This window comes from Fusarium proliferatum, assembly GCF_900067095.1.
Source record: "Fusarium proliferatum ET1 genome assembly, contig: FPRO_scaffold002, whole genome shotgun sequence".
In the NCBI taxonomy this organism is placed as follows: domain Eukaryota; kingdom Fungi; phylum Ascomycota; class Sordariomycetes; order Hypocreales; family Nectriaceae; genus Fusarium; species Fusarium proliferatum.
In genome coordinates, this window is record NW_022194791.1 from 2,620,656 (window position 1) to 2,641,876 (window position 21,221).

The window sequence follows — 21,221 nt, forward strand, 5'->3', positions numbered from 1 at the left end:
CCAATTCCCACGGCATAAGGGTTGATTACGCTAATGTAAGTTGGAAAAAGTGTCATTTCCACCATCTTGTCCTCGTTATTCCCAGACGTCACTATCTCGGCCGATAGAATACCCAAACATGACGGTTCTTCAGACTGATGCTCGTTCATGGAATTGACCCTCTTTATTAAGCCCGCCAGTATCCATATCATTCCCCATCAACTCCTGGGGTCATCATCTTGGCTCCGTCTTGGCTCCACGTCAAAATGATCACCCCAAAAACCTGTATCATGGACTGCTCGGTTCAGGTGACCCCCTCCAAGAAAAAGGGCCGTTACCACGATGATGGAATGGCTCTGATGATCGTCGGAACTCGGCTGAGGGTGAGTGAGACCCTTTCTTTTACTTTTTTCTTTTTTTTACTTGGTGTAACTCTCAGCTCGTCGCTTGACTCGATTCCCGAGCCCCGATGAACTGTTCTTGTCCCGTCTAGTCCTAGCTAGGGGTATTATCGGCCCCCAGTTTTGGGATCATTGCCAGTTCCTGATATCATCGTCATGGCCTATCAATGGAATGGTATTAACTAACATTGTCGGGGTCAGCTGGAAGAAGAAAATACTGTGAGGGACCTTGACCATTTTCCATGTTCTGAAATTTCTATCCATTGTAAACTCCATCGCCCAATCTTCTCTTCATTGCTCTTCTCTTCATATCATAAGTACTCAGCCATCATCGTCATCATGAAAACCGCTTCACAACCTTCAGCTCCCCATAACGCAGCAAGCAAAGTAAAGCGACTCGTTGGCAAAATTCGCCGCCACTCACACCCTCCATCCCCCGAAGCTTCCTCAGCATCTCCCTCATCATCCGCAAATCCATCTCGCGAATCTTCATCATGCCCTATTCCACACATCGGCAAACATAGTCAGCGCCAAAGTCGCCGCGGATCAGCCTCAGATGAGGAGGAGCGCGCGCACGACCTTGAACTCTGGAACGCAGCATACGATGTCCTCAAGAGAGATGGCACGTCCTCGGGTCTTGTGCTCGCGTATGAGAGCATTATTTCTCATGCACTCCCTGATACTTTGAGGCCGGGACATAACGGGAATGGGAATGGGCTACCGACAGAAAGTGAGAGGAGAGCGGAACTCATGATGATGATCGCAAAGTCTGGTTTAAACCGCGAAGTTAAGGAGACATCACAAACAGACTCGGGAGATGTTGAAGCAAGAGAAAATCTGATTCGCACAAGGTCGACTATAGCTTCATTACTCGATGACCAGCCCAGCGCCGCTGTCGCTTGGGCGGGCTTCTGCTCACTAACACCAGTAGGCTCCGACTGACTCAACCCATTGAACAACAAGACTGATATCATCAATAGCTTCTACTAGAACCCCTTCTCCGACATGAAGATATTCGCCAAGGGTTTGTGCATATTGCACACACCATTCCTCACTACATGACCCTCCATCGTGCCCTCCATCCATCATCCTGGACATCCCTACCAGAGTTCCAACGTCAACAGCCGCAAGTCCATCAAACTCTTCTAACACTTTATCGACGCATCCTCGAGTGCGAGATGAACATTGTCTGCGCCGCTGCGAGCGCCTGGAACATGGCTGCTCGCAACGTCGTCGATTGGCATGGCTGGAAAGGCATGGCGGATGCTGTGCGAGATATGGACGCTGAGTTGATGGGCTATGTCGAGAAGAATGGCACAGATGAGGCTAGGGCGTTGATGGAGGTTCAGAGGAAGTTAGAGCCTGAAGGGGGAGGCCGCGGTGAGTTACATGACGACACTTCATCACCAAATGCGTAAGAATACAAGACAAGCCATCAATCAAGGGGCCATTGCAAGCAAGGTGGTTTTATATAAAGCCAATTTCAATCGATTTACCCGGATAGTCAAATCTACAGATTTCCCTTTTCCCCAAACCAGACTCCCGACTCCATGCTCCGCCCTTTTGACCAAGCCAGTGTAGGACTTTGCTTTTTTCCTTTTGCCAAGTCGCGATCAAATCAACCAGTCTATATTCCAACAACCAATTACCATATACCCAAAGACCACCATGCTCCGTTTCTACAAGAATACTCCTTTAAAAACGCCCCAATTACTGCCCAATATTTGGAAGGATACCCTGCTTGTCAAGGTTCCTCAGAGTATCACCGTACTCATTGATATGTCGCTGCCAGCGACTGACATCGCGCTTGAAACCAATCGCCCCCAACATGGCTGACCATCCAGGCATTTGGTCACGGGTCACAAGTTCATATACACGACAGAGGATTTGATAAAATTCCACCTGAGGCCTCATCGCAACCGCGTACAAGTGTCGCACCAAGTCAGCCCAGCCGGCGATAAAGTCGACGTCAAACGTGGACTCGGGATACCGGAACTCGATAGTGTCGTACTTAGAGACAACCAGTGCACACCGGGTAGTTGTGTGAAGGGATCCCTCGTCGAATTTTCGGAGGGCGATGCCCAGGCTAATCAAGCTGGTTTCCGACCACAGGCGTTTCATAGCTCCCAGCAGACCTCTGTCGACTTTCTTGCGCCAGTGTAGCTGTCGCATGACCTCTCCGAGTGCTTCAACAAGAGCTGCACCCTCGCCATACACTGTTGGTTCACCCCTTTCCATGGCGATTCGAGATTCAACGCTGATACGCGCCGAGTAAGGAGAAGTCGAGCGGAAAGGATGGCATAGAGGGTACAGCAGAGAATCTTCCAGCAGCCAGACTAAAGATGCAAGGCGCAGCGCAGTCTCTAGCTGCATGCTGCCGGCTTCGTTGACGTGGAGGTGTAGTCCACAACCAGAATTAAGTCCAACTACCATGTTGCCCTGCACTGCCGCAAGGCACTTTCTGAGGGTAGGTAGCCCCTGACTGAACTCTTCAGGACGAGTGAGGATAGGGCTGTTGAGTTCAGTTCCATACCAGTCGTACTTGTTTGAAGGTGTCATTCCGGACTTACTAACGCAGTCTCTGGTGATGTGACGCTCCGGAACAATGAACCAAAAATCAGTCCTAGACACTGGTCCGCTGACAGACTCGTTATTCCAAGCTCGAATGTCTCCGCTATTATCTGTGAGCGGAAGAATTGTAGTGCCAGGGATCTGGGCAGGGCTGGATGGCGAAGGTGTGAGGCTACACGAGACGGAGACCCCGCTGCTGGCGATCAATTCGCATACCTTGTGAATACAAGACGGTTCGATGTCTTTGTAGTCTCCCATCACGAGGCCCAAAAAAGCCTCCGGTGTTGTAGGACAGGTCCATCGAGTCTCACCAGTCACAGCGTCGGAGTTTGGGATCTGCAGTGCAACCATAAATTCCAACTCGATACCGACACATATGGACTGCGGTATCGACATGCTGGGCTCGAGGGATGCAGGGATCGCAGAGGCCTTTTCTCGACGGTGAAAATGCTTATCGACTTGGATGTGATGATAGCTTCTCAGGGTCGAGAGCAGAGAGGCTGGAGCCCCTAATGGGTTACGATTTATAGCAGATAGCTCCATAATGAACAATATGAGGTGAGTTGAGGAAGCAAGAACAATTCGTGGTGTTCTCTCTTATATACTCGCGAGTCAAAGAACATGGCCGCAAAGAAAGTGAGTGCGTCTATCATGTAAGGAGAAGGGACTGGACAGAAAAGGAATCTTGACTCGCTCACCGAAGGGCGGTCAAGGTTTAGGAATTTGAGGCTGTGAATGAACTATCTTTTTACATGTGCCTGTTATAAAAGCCTCCCGCCGAACAAGCTTCTCGGTATGAAACTCTGTTGTCGAGTAGTTCGGCCACTAGTCAGCACAGAACAGCCCAACCCTTAACAAGCACGATAAGGTGATCATGGTTCTATTCGTAAGCTAAACATTCGGCAACCTCAATCATGGTAACAACACAAAGCCATTCAAAAACGCTTGGCTCCGACTGGGCAATGAACAGAGTGACACTTGTCTCTCAAAAAGTGTCTGACCGGTCCAGAACGTGTGATTTAGAGGTAGCGGGAGTGGTAGGGCGATCCTTGCATCCAACCTTTTGACATAATACCAGGGGTGAAGATTGGGTGAGATCTACACCTCAACATCCAAAAGCTTGTGAGTCGCGGAGAAGCACTCGAGAGTCTCGTGAGTTTGTGGTGATAGGTCCGATATGTTGGCAACCCACCTTTCAGCCTGTTTTGAAAGTAAGAACATGATTGACTGATTGGTCTTATCGTAGCATTGTGCCATTGAAATGTGTTGAACAAAGAGTACTCGGTGAAGAATAGTTGACTTACACGAGGAGGAAGTGCAGGGAGAGTTGGCGCATCAAAGTTACTCCGTAACGACCAATCATTAAGCTGCGCAGCATTTGCTAGGAAGCTTGCCTGAAAGGAAGACTGCCCTGTCTAGAGGTAGGGGAGGAAAGAAAATACATGTCCTCGATCCTAAATGACAAAAAGGCTTAGGTAATATAGCCTAAGCTTAGGATGACTTTTGCTAAGTTTATTTTGACACCCCACAGCAAGGTTCGATGTTTTCTTGCCCCCGAGGCCTGTGACGAAATCCCCTAATTTTGTCCACTGCTCCTGGGGTGCAGTCGGGTTCCATTGTGGCGGACGAGGAATAGCTGGCCTGCCTGCATCTTTGATTGACTGACTGAACTGTGCCCAAAAAACGCGACATCGCGTTAACTCCAATTTAAGCCAAACTCCATCCTCATCACCATATTCAAACAACGTCAATTATTCCCACCGCTGAATCGATCGCATCGCATTCGAATTTATCGCGACGAGTATCTTAAACCTTTAGTTTATTCGCAGCGTCGCCCTCGACTCAAACGCGATTCCTCCCGGGCATGCCACTCGACTTCCCACAATGCGTATGATCAAGCCTTCATGGCTAAGCCATAGCGGCGAGCAAAAGGATTTCGAAGTTTACAGCTGCCATGTCTCCCCGGATGGAAAACGACTTGCGACTGCGGGCGGCGATGGACACGTCCGCGTTTGGTCGACTGAAAGTATCTACAATGCCGACACACCAAAGTACAACAAGCCGCGCCAGCTCTGCCACATGAGCCATCATCTTGGAACAATTCACTCGGTTCGCTTTTCGCCTAATGGGCGCTATCTTGCCAGTGGAGCGGACGACAAAATCATTTGCGTATACCACCTGGATAAAGGACCACCAGCTGCTACCTTTGGCACCAACGAGCCTCCTCCTGTCGAGAACTGGAAGACATACAAACGATTAATTGGCCACGATAATGATGTTCAGGATCTCGCCTGGTCGTACGATTCTTCAATACTGGTTTCTGTTGGCCTTGATTCTAAGGTGGTCGTCTGGTCTGGTCACACGTTCGAGAAGCTGAAGACTTTGCCTGCACACCAAAGTCATGTCAAGGGCATCACCTTCGATCCAGCGAACAAATTCTTTGCAACCGCAAGCGACGACCGAACGATCAAAATCTTTCGATTCACTTCGCCTGCACCTAATGCGACACAGCACGACATGGTTAACAACTTTGTTCTTGAAACAACCATTAGTACACCGTTCAAGAGCTCGCCCCTAACTACCTACTTTCGACGATGTTCGTGGTCTCCCGATGGCAATCACATCGCAGCTGCCAACGCTGTAAACGGCCCCGTGAGTTCTGTTGCTATTATCGAGCGGACGAGATGGGATAGTGAAATCAATCTTATCGGCCATGAAGCTCCAACGGAAGTGTGCATGTTCTCCCCTCGTTTGTTCCACACGTCGAAACCAGATGCGAGTGCAGCCGACGGGGCTGCGACATCGCTCGTGACAGTGATAGCATCTGCTGGCCAGGACAAGACTTTGAGTATATGGAACACAAATACGTCCAGGCCTGTAGTCGTGTGTCAAGACTTGGCAGGCAAGTCGATATCTGATCTAGCGTGGACTCCGGATGGGCAGACCATTTTTGCGTCAAGCTTAGACGGTAGCATTGTGGTTGTAAATTTCGAGGAGGGAGAGCTCGGCTGGGTAGCGCAACCAGAGGAGAACGTCAAGGCACTTCAGAAATATGGGGCGTCTCGGAAAGGAATGGGTATAGCTGAGGACGTGGATGGCCTTGTTCTGGAAAACCAGAGTAAAGAGGGAGAGTCGCGGGCTGTAGAGTCGAGGATGGGTGCACTCATGGGAGACTTTTCCGAGTCAACCAAAGAGTCAACACCTATCGCTAATGGCCCTAAACCCAACGGCACTTCGGCGAAGCCATCGACAAATGGCCAAACTGAGCCAGAAAACGAACCAGAGAAGCAGCCAGAAGAGACAGCTGACAAGACAGCCGAACGTGTCAAGGAATTGAAATCGCGGGTCACTATCGGCAAAGATGGCAAGAAGCGAGTTGCACCTTTGTTGGTGTCATCATCAGGGACAGGCACGTCTTCATTGCCTCAAACTCAGTTGGTTGGAACAACAAGCACCAACAAGAACGCGCAAAATGATACACCGCAGACGATAGTTGATATAAGCAAGCCTTATGACGGTTTGCCTAAGGGAGGCATTGCTGCCATGTTGCTTGGTAACAAGAGGCAAATCAACCTGGGTGATGACGAAGATGAAGAGGAGCCAGTTGCCAAGCGCGTTGCTACAGGTCCTACACCTATCGTCACTGATGGCCCTAATGGGGTCGAGCCAGCAGCACTCGTACCTGTTCAGAATGGTGTGGTTCCCACACCAGAGTTCCTTCGGCCCGCAGTCATGAATGTGTCTATGTCATTCGCTCAAGTCAGATTAGCTGTACCGAAGATCAGGTCACATATCCTTCGGCCGCTGGACAGGGGAATTTTACAGGGCGAGAGCTCCTTGGAAGAAGCAACAAAGACCCCGGAAAACATAATTCTGGAAGCGAAGAATGATATTACCCATGGTCATCCTTCTCATGTCATAGTCAGCAAAAGGGGCGCTCTTATTTGGGAAGAGTGGCTTCCCAGAGATGTCGTTCTAGTAACAGCGACGAAACACTTTTGGGCCGTGGCTTGCGAAGATGGATCTGTGCATACCTGGACTTCGGCTGGAAGAAGACTCCTCGCCCCTATCATACTTGAGTCTCAGCCTGTTATTCTGGAAGCTCGCGATCACTGGCTACTGTGCATTACAGCTGTCGGCCTTGCCCATGTTTGGGACATGAAAACCCAATCTGCTCCCAATCCTCCTGTGTCACTTGGACCAATCCTGGATATTGCCACAACATCGCTTAACCAACACAGCGCGACGCCTGGCCCTGGTATTACTTCTGCCCATCTGAACAGTACCGGCCACATCATTGTGACACTGACCAATGGTGATGGCTACTGCTATGCTCGCGATATGTATACATGGCAACGCCTAAGTGAAGCTTGGTGGGCTGTGGGCTCACAGTATTGGAACTCTAACGATTCTTCTATTTCTGCTTTGCAGTCTACAGCTGTTGGTCCGGATTCTAAGGACAGACAAGATAAGAAGTCTTCCAAGGCCACTGTGTCGTCAGGCATCATACCTTTCCTTGAGCGACATACAACGAACGAATTTTTGTTGAAAGGTAGATCATATTCCTTGCAGCGCATTATTAAGATGGTCGTGCAGCGGAAGGAGTCCGAGAATCTTGAAAGCAGCGTCAGCATTGCCCATTTGGAAACAAGAATTGCTGGTGCTCTGCAACTTGAGGCACAAGAAGAATTCCGACTATATCTCTTCATGTATGCGAAACGCTTGGGCGCCGAGGGGGCAAGGGTCAAGGTTGAAGAGCTCCTCAACAGTCTTCTTGGTGGCATACTCGAAGACAGCGAAGAAGATGAGGAAGAAGACGGCCATGGGTGGTTCAGCAAAGAAGGTGACATCTGTGGATGGGATCGAAAGGAGCTGCTCACAGGTGTAGTTATGATTCTTGGTAAGTTATCGTTATTGATGTCACTATGGCAAAAGTTGTACAAACTAACAGCAAACAGGAAAATACCGCGAGCTCCAGCGATTGACGCTCCAATACGCAAGAATTCTCGACATAAGCTTAGAGGATGGCTCAGTGGACGTTGAGCAAATGGATGTGGAGGCTTAAACAAAAGGCATAGTTCTAGGGTTGTATCATTATCGTAATACACGTCGTTCCTATGCGGTGACGGGCAAGGACGGCGGGCACTCTTTTTTGTTTAACAGGCAAATATGGCGTTGAGGCTTATCCGCCGGGGATCTGATGGTCCAGCGGTGCGAACTTGGGGTACAGGCAGGCGGTAGACTACTGTTGGTGCTCTTTGATACGAAAGAACGCCTGGTTAATGAGGGCATGCAAACACAGTCATGCAGTACCATCTTGAGAGTGTATTGATTGGTGAAGTTCATGACAAATGGCTAATGTGGGTGAGCAAAGTGATTCTCGACACACCGTTATCTTTCATCGTTCCCTCTGTAACACAACCGACCGAGATTGCTGCGGCTCATGATCACATGCCATGTTTGGTGAAGAGTGGCATCGAGTGGAGGTGAGGAAACAAGATGATGTTATCGTGAGTGGGCAAATGGGTGCATCGCCAACACCGGTCTGTTGTTGTTCCTGGGCTTCTCCGGTCCGGATCTTTTCTTCCGGTAACTCCAGAGCCTCCCGTCTGGGCAACTACTTCTCTTCTTATCAAGCTGGTGTTTAGTGTGAGGTGTCGATGAGGTAAGATACTGCACCTGCTCGCAGCTGCCACGTCCACGTCCGCCTCCACATTGAATCACCTGCCAACCTGCATCTCCTTGGTTCTTCTCGCCTGAGGATACAACAACCGCAAGGTGGAGGATTATTAGTAGGTACAAATCCCCCCCAGTTCGTCTTCTCTCTTCTCTTACTTCATTCTTCTTATTCTTCATCCTTTGATTCGTTATTGTACTTCGAACCTGGAATTGAAAGCAATCACAAGCACAAGCACAATCCCTTCTCTTTAGCACGTCTAGAACGTTTCCGTGCTCAGCACCTAAGGTGCCTTTACACTCCTTTCATTCTCATGCTCCTTTCTTAATCCCTCTCCCTCTCCACCCTGCACTTCATCTACCTAAGCTACTCAATAGCCTTCATCTTTACGGCCTTTAACCCTGCCGGTCCTTTCTTCGTTCAAGGCATTTGTCAATTCTTCCCCTGAACGTTGGACATTATCTTCACCTTCATCATGGCAAAAGCCCCTCCCTTCACTCTCTTGTGGGCAGGGGCCCTTACCCTTCTTCACTTCACCCTGTTTGTTTGTGGCTCAGCCTTGCCTTCTTCTACTGATGATCCCCTCAAGGCAGCCTTGGTGAGCCTTGTCCAAGAAGATGACATTGGTGCTATACTCTACAGTATCCAACAGATTGAGGACAAGTTCAACAACCGCCACTTGTACGACTGGGTTTTCTTCAGTGTCCAGGATCTTCCAAATAGGTTCAAGGATCTCACTTCCAACGCTACCAATGCTACTTGCTTCTTCGAGGTTATTCCTGAGGAGAACTGGAACATGCCTGGTTGGACTGATCACTCCCAACTTTCGGACTCTCACGGAATCGACTCTGACGGCAACCCAAAGACCTTTAAGCCCATCGCCGACATCCGCCAGATGAAGCGATGGAGCTCGGCTCCCTTTGCTAATGAGCAACGTCTCAGCAACTATGAATGGTTCTGGAGAGTCGAGCCAGGCGTAAGTGGTCCTGAAACAGCCACAGTGATGCATCGAAGATTGATCAGGAGCTGACACAAGCAGGCTTCTTTGAGCCAAGACATTCCTTTCGATGTCTTCCGTTACATGCGAGACAACGGTATTGCCTATGGTTTCAACCGAGCTGTCCTTGGCCAAGCCAACTTATATCAACTCTCTCGCGTCAAGTCTTTCATTGAAAAGCACCCAGAGCTCCTTCATGAAGAGGCTGATATCACATGGCTCATTGAAAACGGCGCAGGTCTCACTATTCAGTCAAGCTCATCGGACGACCGCTGTGAAGGATCGGTAGACGAGGGCAGTGACAAACCGAGGTCGCGGATCATTTAGGAGAGCCGCCCTGGTGGTCAACGCAGCTCGGACACTAATAGGTCACAGGATGAGACGGCCCACGACAAAAACACCAAGAATGAAGGGGAGGAAGCATCTTGGATTGGTGGGTCCTTTGCGACTTGGCTAAGTGAAGTTTACGGCAGCAGTCTTTATCCAACCTTTGACATTGGATCCCTCGCTTTCTTCCGCAGCCCTCATCACGCTGCCTTCTTCCACCACCTCGACAGTGCGGGCGACTTTCAGTATCGCCGAGTCGATGATGTCCCGGTGCATAGCTTGAGCGCGAGTCTGTTCCTGCCTCGGGAGAGTGTCTGGAACTTTGGCACTAAGAATATGCAACTTCGCACCCAACTTAATATCCAGCCAACCGGAGTTGGAGCTATTCCAGATGGTGATCAACGCATCGTGGACTATGAAAACACTGACTCAGGCAACAGTGTCAAGCAGAAGAATGATGCTGAATGGGAAAAGAAATCGCTTCATGACAATTGGGAGTTAATGACACCCGACGTGAGCGAACAGTCCGAAAACCCGCACTTGATATCAGGCAATACGTGGATGGGGAAGGACGTAGCGGATGAAGCTGAAGGATGTAGTTTTTTTTGGTTTTGGGGGCAAGTTTTTATTGGATTTCAAGGATTTGCAGGATATGGGTGGGAAACAGATTTTAGTTGTTTGCAAGATGATTGAAGGGACAACTTAGGATCAGGGTACAACATGTACAGACAATTGGGCTCACCGCCTCGCGGGTCGAGGCAGCACAAAGAAAAGATGATGCTTGCTTTTCAGATGAAGTTGTTTGTGCATGAGTGAATGAGAAACCACACCATCAAGGCGGTGAATGTAAATGTTGCATAATGTATTACGGGGGAGACCTTTCGTCACAGCTGAGACAGAGGAGGACGTTTTGGCTGAACCCAAGAAAAGGCGCCTGCGTCAGGCGGCGGCAGATGTCACACACATGGGTACAGTCGTACAGCGTCTCAGGCGCGTCTTTGACGTGAAAAAGCATGGATGGATGGATGGATGTCTTCCTACGTGGCTGGTGGTGCTGCATACATGATATCTAGAAGACGCACGATATACGTCACTAAGCAGTGCAGAAGCAGGCAAGTTTGGTCAGATAAATGACGCCATTAAAGAATACAGCATGTGTGAAGCTGGGGATTGTCGACGTCGAAACATATCATATTAGTAAAGGATGTAATTCCCTGGAAGCAAATGACGTACGAAACAAAAACATAGCAGGTTGGGTTTTTGGTGCCTGGACATGTTTGACGAGAAGAGCTGCGGAGTCTGTGGGGTTTGGATGACGATCGGCGCCGGTGGGATCGAGCCGGGGAGGGGAACGACGAATTTAGTTCAAGATCCGAAGTGAGATTGATTTGGCTTGGAGATTTATGTTTGAAATTGGAAGGTGATTGACCACATCGTATTCGAGCATATAGCCTCGTTTGGTAGCTGTGCTAGAGGTTGAGTACGGAGTAGCTTATGACAACCTCGGCCTTCTCATACCGATGATTCACGGCTTTTAACATGATACTCTCTGATCATGCTCGGAAATGAACAGAGATGCGCCTTGTTCTTCCGCCGCCTGTGGATAGATTTGTCGCTTGCTATCTATGAAAGGAGGGCAAGAGACAGACGATTTGTGCATTCTACACTCAGCCTCGGACAAGATTTTCGCTTAAACCTACCGGTATCCGCCTGTTGTAAAGCTTTTTTTTCCCTCTTGGTTCCTGGCATGAATAAAAAGGTACAGGGCAGGGATAATAAAGGGGCCGGGGCAACTTAAACAGGGGTTATTAGAGTTAATGACTGCAACGTTGAAAATTATAAAGGTTTATTAACGATTTATTGAAAATTAAGTAATTACTGCTCTTATTGCTAAGTAAAATGGCATTGAAAACTCAACCAATCCCGTCTCTTAAACATGAAGTTTTCATTCCCTGCCCTGCTGCAAACACTCCCAAAGATGCACCTACCCCTGATTCCTGCTCTGTCAGATCCCCGCCCACCCATGCAGAGCTTGGCCAGTGGGGAGGAAGATGCACCGACTGCCACATGCCTTCCTGCCTTACCTGGCTGGGCATAGGTCTGGGTCCTATTTTTATGACAAAAACTAACAGGAGGTAAGGCAAGGGGTTCACAGTTCACAGTTCACAGTTCCTTCCATTGTAGGCTGGACGGCTGTGGTGCTTCCTTCCTTTGCACTACCCCAGGGTCACTGTATCCTTCCTACCTACCTACTTGCCTTATCCTATTCTGTAAAGAACGGAGACTTCCTTTTCTGAAGGTGCTCCCCGCCTGTTTCCTCCCCTTCTTTCCTTCTTCTCTTTCATTTCTTCCATATGTAGAAACTCTTTACAAATATTCTCTGGCATTTCGAGAAGTACGAATAGCGAGCACGGATACCCGACGTCGACTGACGGTGACGATATTGCCCAAGGCATTTGGCTCCCGAGCCTTGGCAGTGCACGATTGCGATCGCGGAGGGGCCCTTGGATCTGCAACAGGAACATTTACAATATTGACGCGCGATCCGAATACTCGATATTAACCCATTTTACTTAAACGAACGAAAAAGAACCCAGAAAAATCATCGGACGTGGTTGGTTGGCGCCCGAGCCATCGTAAAGAATCCGAATTTCGCCCATTGTCGCATCGACTTCCCAGCCCGTGTCGCAAAGCCCCCATCGCGGTTTCAGAGCGCATTGCCCTCTTACTACTAGCCAAGTCCTCTTTCACATCACACTCCTTTTACACCACGTCGACGCACTCAGCTCTCCTTTCGACTTTACAATGGCGATACTGGAGGCCTTCCCCAAGGCGCCTCCTGCTAGCCAGGGCGGCTTCCTAGGTCTGAGCAAAAAGCAGTGGGCTTTGACAACGGTACGAACTTTCTACCTGGTTTTTTGCTATGTTGTTTGGTAATATATAGATTCCCTGGCGCTGACGTGCTATTCCAGTTGACCTTTCAAAACTCAGCCCTTATCTTGGTAAGTTTTTGTCGCAACGCATCATCCTAGCCTCAGCTAACATTGCCTTCAGATCATGCACTACTCTCGCGTTATGCCTCCGAGTGGCGATCACCGCTACTTTACTTCGACCGCCGTCTTTCTGAACGAGATCATTAAGCTCGCAGTTTCGCTATCCTTAGCCATCTATGATACCTCAAAGACCTTGGCTCCTACGACACCCGCAACAGTCCTTTTCGAGCAAATCTATAACTCTGTCTTTGCTGGTGATGGGTGGAAACTTGCATTGACAGCTGCTTTCTATACCTTGCAGAATATGCTGCAGTATGTCGCTGTGGGTAACTTGGATGCGGTGCACTTTCAAGTGCTGTATCAGCTCAAGGTATGTCTCACCACCAAGTCATATTCGTCTTGGCAAAGTAAGCCCTGTTAGCGTACGTGCTGACTTTTTTTTTTTACAAGATTCTCATTACAGCACTGTTTAGTGTTGTACTGCTGCGAAGGCACTTGGGACCCAAGCGCTGGCTTGCCCTCATCATCTTGACGCTGGGCGTATGTGTTGTGTCACTCCCTCAAGCCGGCTCATCTTCAAGCTCATCCAGCATTCCTCTCCGCCACATGACGGACCATTTCTTCCCTCGCTCGCTCCATGAGCTTGGATACGTACCCACGGACAACAGCCAAGCTGGACATCTAGCTAAGCGATCTGCTACCTACCAAGGCATTGACCATGATTTGCCGCCTCTTGACCCTCTTATGAATTACTCGGTTGGCTTGGTCTCTGTTCTTGTCGCTGCTACGGTATCCGGCTTGACGGGTGTCTACTTCGAAAAGTTACTCAAAGAGAGTCCCACTCAAGCCAGTGTTTGGATCCGAAACGTCCAACTAAGCTTTTACTCCATCTTTGCTGCCGGCCTCGGTGGCGTCATTTGGCAGGATGGTGAAGGAATCAGCGAGCACGGCTTTTTCGAGGGCTACAATTGGGTTGTGTGGAGTGCCGTTGTGCTCCAAGCTGCTGGTGGCATGTTGGCGAGCGTTGTAATTCGGGATACGGATAATATTGTCAAGAACTTTGCGACGAGCATCAGCATTGTCATCAGCTTCTTGATCAGCATTATGTTGTTCCAGTTCGAGGTGTCGGCAACAGTAAGTTCCCTTATCGTAACCATAAGACATGGATATTAACACAGCCTGCAGTTTGTCATTGGCACATTCCTGGTTCTCCTCTCTACTTGGATCTACAATGGTTCAGATAGGGCTATTCGCCGTCCTCCACCAATCCAGATCCATAGCTTCGAGAAGCCGGCTATTGAGAGTTTACAAACCCCTCGCAATTTGGCGAACCGACTGACTGTCAATCCCATGGATAGCCCTATGGGGTTGACCACGAGTCGACCAAGCACACCACTACTGCCCAGAACACCAAGTCGATCCAACTTTAAGAGAGACAATTGATCTTTTCGATACATATATCGATCAAAACACCCACCACCTTATACACTCGAATACAAAAATTCGTATTCGGGATTTCATCATTATGAAGTCGAACGAAGACATGAATCACGCATCCTTGCAGTAACATTATATATAGCCAGGATCTCATTGGTACATTTCTTGGATAGATAGAACAGCTTGCATAGCCGGTCTGCAGTGGTTATTACTTTCTGCGTACCCCGGTAGGTATGGTTGGTGATAGGAAAAACACCCACTTCTGAGGAGGTGCGGTATGACAGTATACCCCTGATTATAGAAACGTGAATCTTAGATCAAGACTAGAAAGGATGGGAATGGTGTTTCCCAAAAATCACAGCTTTCAAGTTGAAAATATGGTGGATAGGCTTGGACAAGAATACAAGTCCATTATCGCTGTTTACTTGCTTTACTGAATAGTCATTCCTCTTGATGTGACCTGATGGGAAGCAGTTTTGTTCCTCAGGTATCACTCCTATATACACTCTCCATTACGCTTTGATGGCCTGAACTTTTAAGGATATATAGCGCTTCTTTCAAAGAAGATCAAACGCAAACTTTTTGCACTAGCCTAGATTGTAGAAACGAGCTTTGTTTACATAATGACTTCGTTGGTGACATCCTGTAACTCTATTAGCGGGGTGCTCATCGAATAACTCGAGTTGGAAACTTACCCTCTTCAACTCCTTGTAGGGCAAGCAGACACAGTTCTGCACGCGAACCTCATCGCCGACACCGCAGTCCTTGCCAAGGATGGTAATGCTCTGGACCTTGACACCATTCTTGATGATGCTGGTCGAGTGGCTGCCAACAGGGGTAGGGGTACCCTCAACTCGAGCCCAGGCGCCAACGCGGCTACCCCAGCCAATGATGGAGTATAGAACGCACGCGTCGTGCTTGATCTCGCAGTCCTCGAGCACGATACTCTCCTTGACACGGGCGCCAGCGCCAATGTGAGCACGGGGGCCAATGCTAACATTAGGGCCGAGCTTAGCAGTGGGGTGCACTTCGGCTGTAGGGTGAATGAAGACAGGAGGGACGATGTTAGCGCTAGGAGTGGCAAGCTCTTCGCTGTGGTCGGATTGCGCAGCCTTTTGGAGGTAGAGAGCGTTGGCAGGGACAGCAGAGCCAGCAGTCTTGATCTGGCGCCAGAAGTCCTTGGTCTCGTAAACGTAGAATTGCTTGTTGTCGGCCATGTCAGAGAGGATATCCTGCTCCAGGCGAATAACCTCGCTCTTCTTCTCTTCGTCATCATCGTCGTCGTCAGGAAGGACGAAGCTGTTTTCAAGGTTATCGGAAGAGGGGTAGGAGACGAGACGAGAGGGTCGGTCGAGGCGGCGCTTGATGGCGGAACGGATAGAGGGGAAGATTGCCTCGGTGGAGAAAAGGTAGACACCGCAGTTGATGAGGTTGCTGATTCGCGACTCGGGCTTCTCGACATAATGCAGAACACGACGGGTGTGAGAATCGGAGACAATGCAACCGAAGTTTGTCGCGGCCTCATCGCTCACACGAGTTCCGAGAATGACAGCCTCAGCATCCTTATCGTTGAAAAGCTTAAGCATCTCGTCAAGAGGGAACGAACAGCAAACGTCGGCGTTGAGAACAAAGAGACGCTCGGGGCGACCCTTGAGGATAGCATCACGGAAGTGGTAGAGACCGCCAGCGGTTCCAAGAGCCTCATACTCGCGGAGATACTTGATAGTGATGGCGGGGAACTCCTTGGCGGAGTCCTTGATGAAGTCGCGGAAGACAGATTCGTCGTAGTAGCCGATGATGTAGACCTCCTGGATCTGCTTGTTGGGGACGCGAGCGACGGAGGAGAGACAGTGCCAGATGATGGGGTGGCCAGCGACTTCGAATAGAGGCTTAGGCACGTCGAGGGAGAGAGGGCGGAAACGAGTGCCGCGAGAAGGGCCACCGACCTAGAACAATTACTCTGTTAGAACAGCAAGTTTATAGAGGGGCGTGGGGAGGGTGAAGCTATACCAGGATGACGGCCTTTGTGGCGCCCTGGTCCTTGGTGCGATGGGCCATGGGGACGTGGAGGGACATGATTGCTGTGGTGTGACGAAGAGTGGGAATTGGAGAGAAGACAGGGAGAAGAAGCTCGTAGAGGGAGCCGAAGTTGAGCTTGATCTTTGTGTTTTGCTGGGGAGTGAGTGGAGGGGACACTTTGGAGAATTGAAGGCGGTGACCGAAAAGGGAAACTGTTGATGGGCGGGAACGGTGAGGTTAGGTGGGGGTGGATAGTACACGTGGGAATAGGGGTTCAGCTGAGTGAGGGGCTTACCCTGTATTAAATACTAGAGATGAGAAACGACTTGGTGTAGTTTTGGTGTCGTTTATTCAATTGTTTCAGAAACCAAAGTATACGCGATTGCAAGTGCGATCAAAAGTCTATCCATATCCAACTGACCCGATCGTTGCAACCCAAATAAGCGATGTTGGATGTAACCAGACGAGAAGATGGGAATCATTAATATTCCACAGTCAGACCCCTCAATTGTATGTACATATGCGCCAAAATGGTACTTTTAGCTTCAGAGCTATTACTCTTGAGTGTTGTTGGTAAGCTGTCGAACTCGGTGACTTGTATAAGATTGAAGAGCATGACGGGTCCGAATAATACTTGTTATCGGCATTATTTGTAATAAATAAACGAAATATCTTGTCTAGATGTATGAGCCATTGCCCTTCATGGAGGTTTCATATGATATGTACCTTAGGTAGGTGTAGTAGAAACCACTCCACGACTTGAGATATTAATCACCACCAGCAAGCCCACGTTCTCGGTTCAATTTTCGTATCAGGCAGTTCCACCAGAACCAAGCATCGTGAGATGTTTCTTTGCACGTAGGGGTATATTGGCTAGGATGTTCAGAATTCAAAGTGATTTGGAGCTTGCAAATGGGCAGCGCTTTGTCTAAGAGACAAAGAGGAGAACCAAATGAACGGTAGCTGACCAGGAACAGCAAGATGCTAGAAGGAGAAATGGAAATTTCCGTAGTATATATTCAACTCACAGTAATCCTATAGAAGCGAGCTGATTTGTTACTCCTGTGTTGAACATTGAAGCAGGGCCTGGCATGACTTCGCACATCGCAGGCAGCAGACTTTGCCGCGGCAATTATCGGGCAAAGATTCCCACAAGAGAATTTGTGAGGTTACAATTTATGCAAATGTTGCTTCTCGTAGGGGATTTGTAACACGAGTAATTGAAGGAGTTGCGTGATGTCTGCAGGTTGCCCAGAAGCGGGAATGGGTACGAACCGTTCCGTTCCTTGTTTTTGATTGTGTGGAATCTATAGCCCCTCGACAAGTAGCATCTGAGTCTTGGATTTGAATACTTACTGATGGGTTGACAGTATGAAAAGCCCAATTGATAGTTTTGTCCTCAACTTTTTCAATTGTGTCAATCTTTGCATCGTGAACCAACTTTAAACCTCATCTTGAGATCTTCAAACCGAGTGGGTCGAGTTTTAGCTGCCGAAGATAGACCCCTGCTAGAGAGTGGATATTGACGGATTAGAATAGAAATGGACCCATTCTTAACCTCTTCTGAGCTGTATGAATATAAGAAATGTCGAAGACATAGACTATGACTTTGAGAATGCGAAAACAGCCATCACACAATAGGGTGGCTGAGGCGGTGAACGGGTCATTGAGACAACATGCAAAGGCCCCTCCATCAATGAACCAATGCAACACTCATCAGCCGATTCCAAGCCTCCCTCTCCGCACTTGCCCGCCATCTCAGGACACAACGGCTACCTTCATCCAGTCAAAAGCCAAAGGCGCCTAAGTCAGGGGTACCCATCCCTGGAGATGCTACCTACCGGGCTGCCGTCTGGGGAAAATCCGGGGTTCCTTTGTGTACCCGACAAGTCCCTCGTCCGTACTGCAGCGGCTCGCAGCACGGCTTACATACCCCCAAACAGCTTCTCCAAATACCATAATGTGACTTTGCTAAAGACCTGGATAATATCAGACGTGTGCACCCCGTCACTCATCAATGACGGCAAGAAATTCCCCGCAAGTAACGGTTCACCTCCTCTTTTTAAGAGAGATGAGTTCCCGACGCGAGTGGAGGCGTTTTCCTCCTTGATACTTACCTTAGCTCCGTTCCGTTGTCAACACTTCCTTCAGATCTGCGGATTCATTGCCGACTATCAATCTTGTCAATTGCTGACTATACATTCATTGACTGTCAAAATGTCTCCTCTCGTCGCTCGCGTCGCTCGCTCTGCTGTCGTCCTTCGACCTCTCCCTGCAACCCAACGAGGACTCCGCACTTCGAGTATCCTCCGTGATTCCGAGCCGTACCAGGCGAAGCCGCCCAAACAGAACCAGAATCAGTATGGATACACTAATTGAGATAAGGGTGAACTGGGCTAATAATTTATTCTCAGTAACAAGATTCTCGTCGCTGGTGCCCTCGCTATTGGCGGTGGGTTCTGGTGGTTCTACCGAGGGGGTAAGCCCGTCCTCGACGCGTCTGGTGAACCCAAGGCACCTACCAAGTAAATACGACAAATATTACAAGAACAGTCTGGAAGTTCAACTGCGAAAACGACACAGGTGAAGAGACATGATGACGACGGCGATGGCAACAAGGGCATGTGGATGGGGAGGGACCTGGCATTTGCTTTCTGGGCAGAGAGCTTCAGCCTGCAAAAGTACACCTTGAATGGTGGAATGTCTTATTGGTGATTACCTTCAGCCAACATTATGCATAATATCACTTTATTTGCGCCATGCACATGCAAATCTCACTGAATAACTGCTTCGCATTGCTTTATTTGAACCTACACTTCTGAGCTGCCGCCCTGTGACATTGATGAACTTAGCATTGCACATAAAACGCATCCAGAAAACCCACTTCGTAATACTACCATACCAGGCTTCTAGTAGATGCGAGAGACAACTGATGGCCAAGTTGCCAATTGGAAGGACGAGCTCTGTCACATGCAGAAACTAATCGTCGTGGAGGTGAGAAAGGGCCCCTGCTTAAACTTTACCTCCCGTTGGATAATGCACCCAAAAAGGAAAATTTCACCTCGACACCAAGTAAGTATCACAGAGTCACATACATAAATAAATAACATTGAAGACACTTGAGCACATGACAAAAAGAAGAACCAACAAAACATAATTTCACATGCCCCGTACTGGAATCGAACCAGTGATCTTATCATTACTAGTGATACGCTTTACCACTGAGCCAACGGGGCTTTTCTAGCGACATACACAAGCTTGGAGGCTTGCCTCGATGGTCGTCTAAGATGTACGACAGTATAAGATAGTTCATAGGTTGAGACATTAAACTTCTGTTTTCTCTTATGTCTCTATCTACCTAGGTATAGGAAACAAATATTCTTCGAGTCATTCCTATGCTTCCCTTCTGAGAAATTGACTTTCATTCTTCGTGGCGGACGTATTCCCAGTCTTCAGATTGAGCTGGAGAATCTGAGGACGTCGCTGCATCTCCCCCCAATGCTTGTCCTCCTGGCGCCCTTCCTGTGGAGCTGGAAGCAGGCCTGCTTTTGAAGGATCGTTGGCGCTGGCGAGATACAGCGGGGGCATTTAGCCGCCTAAGTGAAGCATCAAAAGCTGCCTGGTGGCTAACGTCGTTCGCGCCGTTCGTGGTGGAATCCGCATAGGACGGCGGCGCGTTTCCTACCGGGGCACTGCGTGAAAGGCGAGGAGCAGTTGTTTGAGAACCCTGCTGACCAGTTTCAGAGGTGAGCAGTTGAGCAGTTGTCCTTGAGGGCGTGTGATCGCTTCTTGGAGGGAGGACAAGAGAGGCAGGAGTTGGGGTGTGCCTTTTAGGAGCAGTCTCCATGGCACGCTTCTCATGCTCACAGGGACTCTCCCGGTTTGTCTCCAGGTAAGGGGATGTCTGGCGAAGGACAGAGCTTGGAGGAGCAGAGGCTGGAAGTTCTTGAGGTACCGAACTCTCATCCTTGGTTGTCTGCTCGGGTGAAAGTTCAAGGTCTATGAGAGCACGTATGTATTGTATTTGCGCCTTCATGGTATGGTACATTGGGTATAAGCTGCCAAAAGTACCGAGTGTGAAAAGAAGAATGCGGATGGCGGCATTGAATGAGCTGAAGACGTAGGGCTCTGTCCATTCCAAATTCGCCAAATATGCTTGGTAAGTCAGAACACTTGCCAGTGTGCAGGCATCGTGGGCGAAGCTGAATTGAAGGATCATCATCCAGCTCGAAAAGATGACGGCACGAGCTCGGTTCCATTCGCTGCGCTGAATCCATGCCAGCGGCTTGAACTTGGTGGTAGACCCCTGGTTCTTGGCATCACCGTTCGACTTCGGGTTGAGCTGCTTTCTGATCCTGAAGTAGTTGAGAAGAACGACCAAGAAGATGTACAAGAAGTACCTGGAGATTGACACCTCAACCATGTCGGGGGTTACCGCCTCAACGGCCCCAAGATCTTGTAGCTTTCCCAGCAGGTTTGGGCACGGCAGGTCCTTTTGTACGAAGAAAACATTATTGACAACCCCGTTGTTATCATAGCTCTTCAAGCATAGCTTGGAGCCCTTCATTTTGATGAGGCTCATGTTGAGATCGAAGATGTGGTTTGCTCTTGGACTGCAAGGAGAAAAACGTTCTTGAAGAATGAAGAGATAGAAGTGTACAAAGGTCTAAGGTGGGATTCAGTGGCCCATAAATAAGGAAGAATATCTTGTTAAGCTTTTCGTTCATGTAACTTTGAAAGATTCCCACGCAAAGGTTCTTTCTTACAAGCCACAATATTGCTGTTTATTGAGGCTTCCCGAAATTTACTTGCCTATATAT

General features: G+C 49.0%; 8 protein-coding genes and 1 non-coding gene across 9 annotated transcripts; 5 read left to right on the forward strand and 4 right to left on the reverse strand.

The window, feature by feature from the left end:
- Positions 1-719: 719 nt before the first annotated feature.
- Positions 720-1,798, forward strand: FPRO_02928 (uncharacterized protein; the record flags this gene model as incomplete). Its single annotated transcript, XM_031226916.1, has 2 exons — positions 720-1,307; positions 1,361-1,798. 2 exons carry the CDS (start codon positions 720-722, stop codon positions 1,796-1,798), a joined length of 1,026 nt encoding a protein of 341 aa, XP_031077405.1.
- A 292-nt stretch (positions 1,799-2,090) lies between these two features.
- Positions 2,091-3,494, reverse strand: FPRO_02927 (uncharacterized protein; the record flags this gene model as incomplete). The annotated part of the gene is made up of 1 exon (XM_031226918.1): positions 2,091-3,494. One exon carries the CDS (start codon positions 3,492-3,494, stop codon positions 2,091-2,093), a length of 1,404 nt encoding a protein of 467 aa, XP_031077406.1.
- Positions 3,495-4,835: 1,341 nt separating this feature from the next.
- On the forward strand, positions 4,836-8,016 carry FPRO_02926 (uncharacterized protein; the record flags this gene model as incomplete). Its single annotated transcript, XM_031226919.1, has 2 exons — positions 4,836-7,851; positions 7,910-8,016. 2 exons carry the CDS (start codon positions 4,836-4,838, stop codon positions 8,014-8,016), a joined length of 3,123 nt encoding a protein of 1,040 aa, XP_031077407.1.
- A 1,087-nt stretch (positions 8,017-9,103) lies between these two features.
- Positions 9,104-10,645, forward strand: FPRO_02925 (uncharacterized protein; the record flags this gene model as incomplete). The annotated part of the gene is made up of 3 exons (XM_031226920.1): positions 9,104-9,604; positions 9,668-9,910; positions 10,001-10,645. 3 exons carry the CDS (start codon positions 9,104-9,106, stop codon positions 10,643-10,645), a joined length of 1,389 nt encoding a protein of 462 aa, XP_031077408.1.
- A 2,112-nt stretch (positions 10,646-12,757) lies between these two features.
- FPRO_02924 (putative UDP-galactose transporter) lies at positions 12,758-14,388 on the forward strand (the record flags this gene model as incomplete). The annotated part of the gene is made up of 5 exons (XM_031226921.1): positions 12,758-12,847; positions 12,925-12,954; positions 13,007-13,315; positions 13,396-14,079; positions 14,131-14,388. 5 exons carry the CDS (start codon positions 12,758-12,760, stop codon positions 14,386-14,388), a joined length of 1,371 nt encoding a protein of 456 aa, XP_031077409.1.
- A 610-nt stretch (positions 14,389-14,998) lies between these two features.
- On the reverse strand, positions 14,999-16,458 carry FPRO_02923 (uncharacterized protein; the record flags this gene model as incomplete). Its single annotated transcript, XM_031226922.1, has 3 exons — positions 14,999-15,025; positions 15,078-16,328; positions 16,393-16,458. The coding sequence occupies 3 exons, from the start codon at positions 16,456-16,458 to the stop codon at positions 14,999-15,001; spliced, it is 1,344 nt and encodes a 447-aa protein (XP_031077410.1).
- Positions 16,459-18,618: 2,160 nt separating this feature from the next.
- On the forward strand, positions 18,619-18,930 carry FPRO_02922 (uncharacterized protein; the record flags this gene model as incomplete). The annotated part of the gene is made up of 2 exons (XM_031226923.1): positions 18,619-18,761; positions 18,816-18,930. 2 exons carry the CDS (start codon positions 18,619-18,621, stop codon positions 18,928-18,930), a joined length of 258 nt encoding a protein of 85 aa, XP_031077411.1.
- A 635-nt stretch (positions 18,931-19,565) lies between these two features.
- tRNA lies at positions 19,566-19,637 on the reverse strand. The gene has a single exon. It is a non-coding gene; the product is annotated as a tRNA-Thr (tRNA).
- A 185-nt stretch (positions 19,638-19,822) lies between these two features.
- Positions 19,823-20,983, reverse strand: FPRO_02921 (uncharacterized protein; the record flags this gene model as incomplete). The annotated part of the gene is made up of 1 exon (XM_031226924.1): positions 19,823-20,983. One exon carries the CDS (start codon positions 20,981-20,983, stop codon positions 19,823-19,825), a length of 1,161 nt encoding a protein of 386 aa, XP_031077412.1.
- Between the last annotated feature and the right edge of the window lie 238 nt (positions 20,984-21,221).